We start from the raw sequence: 8,660 nt of genomic DNA, 5'->3' as shown, positions 1-8,660 counted from the left end.
GGATGTTGGAAGAGAGGTTAGGGCTGGATTAATGGATCTGAGAATTATTTGCATAGAGGTGATTACTGAATCCATGAGAGCTTTGTGGGCTCACCAAAGGAAGTAGTATGGAGGTCCTTATAGAACTAGGAGAATATACAACATGCTCGCAAATAAGTAGAACATATGGAAAAGTAAAGAGGGAGAGAACTGCAATAGGATGGATCAGGGAGAACTTCATGGAGAAGGTAATACCTGAGCTGTGGAGATGGGGGCTTAATTCCAGGCATCAGGGACACTATGTGAATGCATATAACTGTCAAGGCTGAATAAAAGTAATTCAGTTTGACTGCAATTTAGAATTCCTCAAGCAGAGTGGTATGAAAAAAGACTGAGAATGTAGAGTTTTGAGCAGAGAAATGACATTGTTAGACATTAACATGTAATGACATTAATCTGTGCTTTAGGTTATTTTGTCAGAAGCAGTTGTAGGATGACTTGGAGAGGGAAGCAGAAATATCAAGAGTTTAATAATCCAAGATGAGTGACGAAGGCCTGAACTAGCAAGGTGGCAGCACAAATAGGCAAAGGTTACTTTTGGAAAGGTTCAGACATGTACACAGTAAGAGCAACATTGTGCGATGCTCACTTATGATAGACTTAGCTCTTCTCAGCAATTCAATGATCCAAGACAATTCCAAAAGACTCGTGATGGAAAATGATCTCCACCTTGAGAGAAAGAACTATGGAGTCTGAACATAGCTTGAAGCACACTCTTCTCTTTTTGTTGTTGGTGGGGGTTTTTTCTTTCTTGTGGCTTTTCCCTTTTGTTCCAATTCTTTCAAAACATGATAAATGTGAAAATATGTTTAACATGATTATACCTCTATCAGATTGCTTGCTGTCTCGGAGAGGGAGGAGGAAAGGGAGGGAGGGAGAAAAATCTGGAATCCAAAAATCTTAAAAAATGAATCTGAAAACTTTCTTTACATGGAATTGGAAAAAATAAAATACTATTAAGTACCAAAAAAGGTTCAAACAGAGAATGTGGGCAGTAGTCCCTTAGGTCTCTAGCTAGATCCACTAATATGCAGGCCCATTGCCTAATTTGTTTAGCTTGGCCCTAAGCCTATGGACATACAGGTAATTTCATTATTATGCAAATTTTGTTGACATTAAGTTAAAGAGTGAGTTGAAAAACAATTCATACTGCTTTTATTTTTTTTATTTTCTTTCTATACATTTCCAGGTTCATTACTTACAGTCCTTGGCCTTTGAATCCTTTTTATTTCACTGCTTTTAGGATCAAACTTTAAAAGATATTGCTGAGAGTATCTGCAATCTGGAGTGGACACAGAACTTCGAGTATAGTTAGCCCACGATGTAAGACCTGCAATGTTTAACATGACACAGATTATGAATTGACCTCAGGCTCATATGCATTTATTGGTTTCATACATAGTACATTAATTCATCCGGGTTGGGGTAGGGGATCTTTCCCTTTCCTCCTCCTCATTTTATAGATTAACTAGAGGTTTTAACTTGCCTTGGGGTTCTCCATCAGTCATTAGAATTTACTGATTGCTGGGGATGCAGAATAAAAATGAAACCATCTCTGAACTCAAGGGGTGAAGGTCAACATGCAGAATATATATACAAGGTAGTTGTGAGAGAAAGGAAGTTAGCAGCAGTGGAAATCAGGGAATACTTTCATGTGAAAGGTGCTTGTGCTCATTCTTGAAGGATGAAAGAGATGCTAAAAGGTGTAGGTAAAGGAGGGGGGTGCATTCCATGAATGGGAAATGGGATGTTATGTGAGAGGAGTAGCAAGGAGACCCATTTGTCTAGAGAGTAGAGTGTTGGAAACTAATGTGCAACAGAGGTGTCAAATGTACATGGCCCACAGACAACACTCCCCAGTGTAGCCTGAACCAGATAAAAATGCAGTTAGTAAGTACTAAACAAAATAATTTTAAAAAACAGTAAAGCATACGTGTTAATTTTCAGTTTCCTAAGTCAAAGGCAGCTCACAAGGATCCTTAGGTATATATAGTATTAGTGGCTCCTATTTTTTTTTTTTTGTTGTTGTTGTGTTCATCCTTTGTTTTTTTTTTTTTTTATTAATTTTTTTATTTTTTTAATGTTTAACAATCACTGCCATACAATTGCGATTTTATCCCTCCCCACCCACCCCCCACTACCTCCCTCCCTCCCCACGACTGCATACAATTCTGTATAGATTCTACATATACTTTCCTATTGAGTATATTTTCACTATAGTCATGCTATGTAGTCAGACTAAGATAAATGAAAGAATCCGTATAACAAATCAGAACATGATACACAAACAGATACACATACACAAACATGATCTGCTACATTATGTGAGTGACTTCCATATTTCTCTCTCTGAGTGTGGAAGGCATTTTGCCTTGAGGTCCACCATTGGGATTTTTTTTTTTTTTCAGAAGTTCTTGTGTTATTACAAAAATCTAAGTCTACCAGAAAAAACTCTCACACACTGTGGTTGTTGCTGTCTACCTATTTTTTTTTTTTTAAGTTTTGACACCATAGATGTAGAGGATGTCTCAAAAAGCTTTAATAGTTTTTAGTGTTTAAGTTTTAATAGCTTAAAAGTGCACTAGGACTTTTGGCACACCTTGAATAATGAGGCTGCAAAGGTGTGCTGGGGTCAGATTATGAAGAGCTTTAAATAGCAGAAGAGTTTAAATTTAATCCTGGAAGCACTAGGAAGCCACTGGAGTGTATTGGGTGAGGGAGGGAGGTAACATGGTCAAACCTGTATGTAAGAAAAATCATTTGGAAAGCTGGAAGTGGGGAGAGTCCTGAGACAAGGAGACCATATGGGAGGCTATTGCAGTAACTCAGGTGAAAGATGAGGGTCTGCACTAAGGTGGTGGCTATGTGTTAGAGAAATGAGGACCAATTGTGAGACACAGAGGTAAAAATCTGGCAACTGATTGGATATGTGGGGTAAGGGAGAGTGAGGTCCTGAGGACTATGAACTATGGTTGTGAACCTGGACAACTAGAGTAACAGTGGTGCTCCAAAATAATGAAGTATGGAAGAGGGATGAGTTTAGGGGAAAGGAGAACAAGTAGATACCAAACTGGTTCCTCCAGTTCGAAACGTCCAATAGGCAGTTGGCGATGCATAAGTGGAGGTCAAGAGAGAATAGAGTTGATAGTGAAACTCAGCTTAGCTACAAAACTGGGCACCTTTTACCAATGCTTTAAAGCTGTGGGAGCAAATAAAATCAGAATAATAGTCCTTAATGTTCTTCCTTTGTAACTGTCAGGAACTCAGTAAGATACCAGCACATCCCCTTCATGTCTCCCCACTCCCAGTGCCCCTGAAATTTTCAGTGGCTCTCAGCGTCTCTAGGGTAAAATACAAAATCTCATCCTGACATTTAAAGCCCCACAAAGTTTGGCTTCTACTTGACTTTCCAGGCTTATTTCATATTAATGCCCTCCTCATCTTTCCCTGATAGAATCCTTAGTTTTCTTCAATGTACAGCTCTGGTACTGATGAGGGCTGGAAGGGAGATTCAGGTGGAGGTGAAACCCTTCCAAAGACCTGAGTAACAGGGCAGGTTGTTTGGAATGAATTTGCAGGCTCAAGTATTCTTGAGGTCAAGGTAAAGATTTATTACACTTTTCAGCGGGCAAGAGTTCTTAGGGAACCTGCAACCTTAGAGGGGTACAGGTAAAGTTTATATAGGATATTCTATAGTAAAACGTGCCAAATATGCTAACCAGGTGATTCAGGGCGAGATTAGGGAGTGGTTAAGGAGTGGTTAGTTCTTAAAGGAACATGCACTTTTACTATCTTCTGTTCAGGTATTTTACCCAGAGTTCATCAGGAAATAGCAGGGGGGACCCCTGGGCTTTGTGAAGTTGTGGTTTTAGGCCTGAAACATCACTAAGTCAACTAGTGGTCAGGACTAACCAAGGAACACCAGGTTGCTCTCATCAGTGTCTTGTTAGACAAGATAAATGTAAGGGAGTATACGTATGTCTAAGTCTAGGATACATATGATTGGTCAGTGAGTAGTAAATGTCGTTATGACCCGGTGCACAGCCAGCTCAGCCAGTACGTAGCTGGTTCAGACTAATACGTTCTATAGGTGCAGCTGGCTACTGTATCAGGAAGAGAGATAAGTTGCTGCTGGGGCAGGCTGTCCTTGGGCTGGGGAGAAACTGCCTGGGATAGTGTTTTGAGGCTAGGGAGAAATGTGATTTTTAGAGAGAAATGTCATTTTAGAATTGGGGCCCAAGCACATGCACCTAAGCACTCCATCAGTACCATTTTTCTCAAGAGGCCTTTCTCAATTCCTGCCCCACAATAATTAGCAGTTTCTCCCTTTTGAAATTACTTTGTTTTTACTTATTCATATCTTATATACTCTCTGTACAATGTACACCCCTTGAGAGCCATGATTATTTTGTTTCTGTCTTTGTATCTCCAATACCTAGTGTACGATAGGTTCTTAATAATAATAATTGCTCAACTGAATCCATGTTTTGCTTATTGGGCCAGAGTATGGACCAGCTGGGAACCTTCTGTCAGCCATACCTGTGACTAGTTCTGGAACAAACACCTGCAATGCTTACTTTTCTTTTTGATTATGTGACTCTTTTGAATATATAATGCCAAGAATGGAATAATCCAAAGTGATGACTTCTATAGGGCAGTACCTTTGGCTACTTATCACTTAGCTGGGGAAAAAAGGAAAAAAAGCAAGTCCTTCCCTCAAGTACTGACTACATTCTATGGTGGTAAGGGAGTGATTTCCAATTTTGGAAAAAAAAAAGTCCTGACTTCTATCACAGCTTATACACCTAAACCCTCAAGACCAGGGATTTTTAAAGTTTTTTTGTGTGTGTCATGAACTCTTGTGGAATCTGGTAAAACCCATTGTCAGAATAATTTTTAAAATGCTTAAAATACATAGGAATACAAAAGAAATGAATTACACTGAAATATAGTTATCAAAATATATAACAAAAATATAGTTATAGTTATAGTTTGAAGTTCAAGGATCCCAGGTTTAGAATCCTTCAGAATACAAACCCATTCTGTCTTCCCCTACCATAACCTACTTTTTTTGTTATAAAAGATATTTACGCTGTGTTCATATCTATAATTCTATTTACGCTGTGTTCATATCTATAATTCTTTTCTAACTACTTAAAAATTTCGTAAACAAGGCTCATAATCCACTTTTCTCATGATGAGACGTTAATTAACTTTTGTGCCATTAAATAGTCTAGGTCATGCGAATTGACAGAAAACAGCACTAAGAGCAATGGTTGGTAAGAAAAAAGATGACAAACAGGCAGGTGTTAGGGAAAGGAAAGTCTGAGAAGGCAGTCGTGCTCAGCCAGCCAGTAACAATCCTTTTCTGTCTTGACTGTCAGCAGTGATGGTAATTCCTGGAGGGGGAGAGTAGGTACAAAGGGACTGGGGACTTGGTACAGAATTTGACCTGAATGCACCATGGAAAAGGTACTGAGACAAATTAGGAAGGAACAAACAGCTTTTTACTACTTTCAGGAAGAAGTAAAAGTGAAGGTGCTATAGAGTAGGTATTTAACAAGTGTTTGGATTCAAATGAAAATAACCACATACTATTTCTAACTCATTTTTATCCCTCACAATTGTTTTAGAGATAATTTTATTCTGATTCCTCAGCAGTATTCTCTTGAAAGGCAACATAAGTGTCAAAATTCATCTGGAAGAACAAAAGGTCCAGAATAGCAAGGGGACTAATGAAAAGAAATGCTAGGGAAGTGCTATCAGATCTCAAATTGTATTATAAAGCAGCAATTATCAAACTACTTGGTACTGGCTAAGAAACAGAAGGTGGAAAAGAGGAATAGGCGAGGTACTCAAGACACAGTAGAAAATGAATATAGCAATCTACTGTTTGATAAACCCAAGGACTCCAGCTTCTGGGATAAGAACTCATTGTTCAACAAAAATTGCTGGGAAAACTGGATAAAAGTGTGGCAGAAACTAGTCATAGACCAATGCCTGACACCATATGCAAGAATAAAATCCAAATGGGTACACGATCTAGGTATAAAGATTGATATTATGGACAAATTGGTGGAGCAAGGAATAGTGTATTTATCAGATTTATGGAGAAGGGAAGAATTTTTGAGTAAAGAAGAGATAGAAAACATTATGAAGTGCAAGATGGATAATTTTGATTACATTAAACTGAAAAGTTTTTGCACAAACCCAGTGCAACCAAAATTCAGAGGGATGTAGAAAACTAGGAAAGAATTTTTATAGCTAATGTCAATGATAAAGGCCTCATTTCTAGAATATATAGAGAACTGAGTCAAATGTACAAAACTACAAGTCATTCTCCAACTGATAAATGGTCAAAGGATATGAACAGGCAGTTTTCAGAGGAAGAAATTAAAGATATCTATAGTCATATGAAAAAATGCTCTAAATCACTTTTGATTAGAGAGATGCAAATCAAAACCACTCTGAGGTACCACATCACACCTATCAGATTGGCAAACATGACAGAACAGGAAGATGATAAATGATGGCAAAGATGTGGGAGAGTTGGAACACTAATTCATTGTTGGTGGAGGTGTGAGCTGATCCAGCCATTCTGGAGAGCAATTTGGAACTATGCCCAAAGGGCTACAAAAATGTGCATACCCTTTGACCCAGCAATACTTCTAGGACTGTATCCCCAAGAGATCATAAAAATGGGAAAGGGTCCCACATGTACAAAAATATTTCTAGCAGCACTCTTTGTGGTGGCCAAAAACTGGAAATCAAGGGGATGCCTGTCAACTGGGGAATGGCTGAATAAATTATGGTATATGAATGTAATGGAATACTATTGTGCTATTAGAAATGATGAACTGGAAGACTTCAGAGAGGCCTGGAAAGACTTACATGATCTGATGCTGAGTGAAAGGAGCAGAACCAGGAGAACTTGGTGCACGGCAGCGACCACAGCGTGCGAGAGTTTTTTCTGGTAGACCTGGAACTTCATTGCAATGCATAGACTAAAAAAAATTCCCAATGCTCTTCTAAGGCAAAATGCCTTCTACATCCAGAGAAAGAATGGTGGAATTCAATAGCAGAATGTAGCAGATCATTTGTGTGTGTGTGTGTGTGTGTGTGTGTGTGTGTGTGTGTTGCGTTTTTGTTTGTTAGACGATTTCTCCCACTCATTTGAATTCTTCAACACAGCATGACTATAGTGAAAATGTATTTAATAGGAATGTATGTGTAGAACCTATACAAAATTGTATGCCATCTTGGGGAGGGAAGAAGAAGGTAGTGGGGGCAGGGGGGAGGGAAAAATAATAACCTAAGTTATATGATAGTGATTGTAGAACACTGAAAATAAATAAAATTAACTAATTAAAAAAAAAAGGCAACATAATGGTTCTGCTGTCTGCTCCCTCCCAGTCTATGAAGACCAATGGCACATTCTCCTAAAGAGATATAAATGTTTCAGTATTTTTCTAAGTACACCTAGCAGATCAAAAGGCTATTACTACCGCAGACATTCAGATAGACACTTAAACACAAACCCATGGTCTCCAACCAGCTTTTTTCTCAAACACCCTCAAAGCCTCAATGCAAAATTACTACATGGTTGAATTTCTTTCATTTCCTAAGTTCTAGTGGAAATAAAGATCATAGGAGGAGAGAATACAATTTCCTATTTTCCCTCTGCCCCTTTATCTCTTCACTGAGTGATTCCAGGGTATGTAAACTTGTCCTTGCATCTTAAAATCACACTTGTCAGGCCTGCATATGTTTTAAGAAGTAGAGGAAATGTACACAGATAAAGCACTAAATACATATTTATATAAAATACAGAAGTAAAACTGAACCTGAGCTTTCTCTTTTGAGGGGGGCATAGTGGTCTGTGTCTTATTTCATACATGTAGAGAAACTGTTGGTGGGGGGATTCCTCTTACCAACACAGATCGTCAATGGTTCTACAATTTAGTCTTGTGAGTTACCTCTGGCACTAAGAAGGTAAAGCCCATGTGTCAAAGGCTGGACCTGGACTCAGGTCTACCTAATACCATGGCCAGCTCTCTAGCCACTTAGACCATGACACTTCACCAATGTTCTGTTTTTATCTTTAAAATAAGCATATGCTTATTACATTTATGTAGAATGTTTATAGTCACAGAATATTGGTGCTTAGAATAATAATAGAATACTGTTAATAATTAAGATTTTATAAGAATCCTTTCGATTTTACAGATGAGGTAAATGAGGGCCAGAGAGGTCATAAAATCATAGAATTAAGAAGAGACTTTTATAGATTTTCTAGTACACTCATTCCACTTCATTTTATGAATGAAGTAACAGGACCTGAGTGACCAAATTCCTGGACCACCAGGCAGTGTTCAGTCCAATACGCATTCCCTAGCAGTATTACTAACATATTTGCCTACTTTTTTGATAATCCCTAAAAGTGCTATAACTGCCATTTTGGTTACTGTTTTGACATGGCTGGCATATCACCTCCATGAACCTCATTTTCTCCATCTGTAAAATAAGAGGATTTTTTTTTCAGATATTCTCTGAAGTACCTTACAGTTCTAGATCTATAATTCTATGGTCTCAAATTCAAAAACCTTAATAGATTTGGAAAC

General features: G+C 38.2%; 1 protein-coding gene across 5 annotated transcripts in view; it reads right to left on the bottom strand.

Annotated features, from left to right (window-relative positions):
• Positions 1-8,660, bottom strand: part of LOC140526627 (uncharacterized) — a 213,057-nt gene that overhangs the window by 4,007 nt on the left and 200,390 nt on the right. For 4 of the 5 annotated variants that reach the window (XM_072642999.1, XM_072643000.1, XM_072643001.1 and 1 more), the window contains 2 exons: positions 1,242-1,369; positions 629-817 (listed from right to left, as the gene is read on the bottom strand). In XM_072642999.1, coding sequence (XP_072499100.1) covers positions 650-817; positions 1,242-1,369 — 296 coding nt within the window. In that variant the 3' untranslated portion in view covers positions 629-649. The remainder of the gene's footprint in view (positions 1-628; positions 818-1,241; positions 1,370-8,660) is intronic. The other variant, XM_072642997.1, reaches the window with a different exon arrangement.

Source organism: Notamacropus eugenii, chromosome 2, assembly GCF_028372415.1.
Source record: "Notamacropus eugenii isolate mMacEug1 chromosome 2, mMacEug1.pri_v2, whole genome shotgun sequence".
In the NCBI taxonomy this organism is placed as follows: domain Eukaryota; kingdom Metazoa; phylum Chordata; class Mammalia; order Diprotodontia; family Macropodidae; genus Notamacropus; species Notamacropus eugenii.
This window is presented reverse-complemented; position numbering and strand designations above follow the sequence as displayed.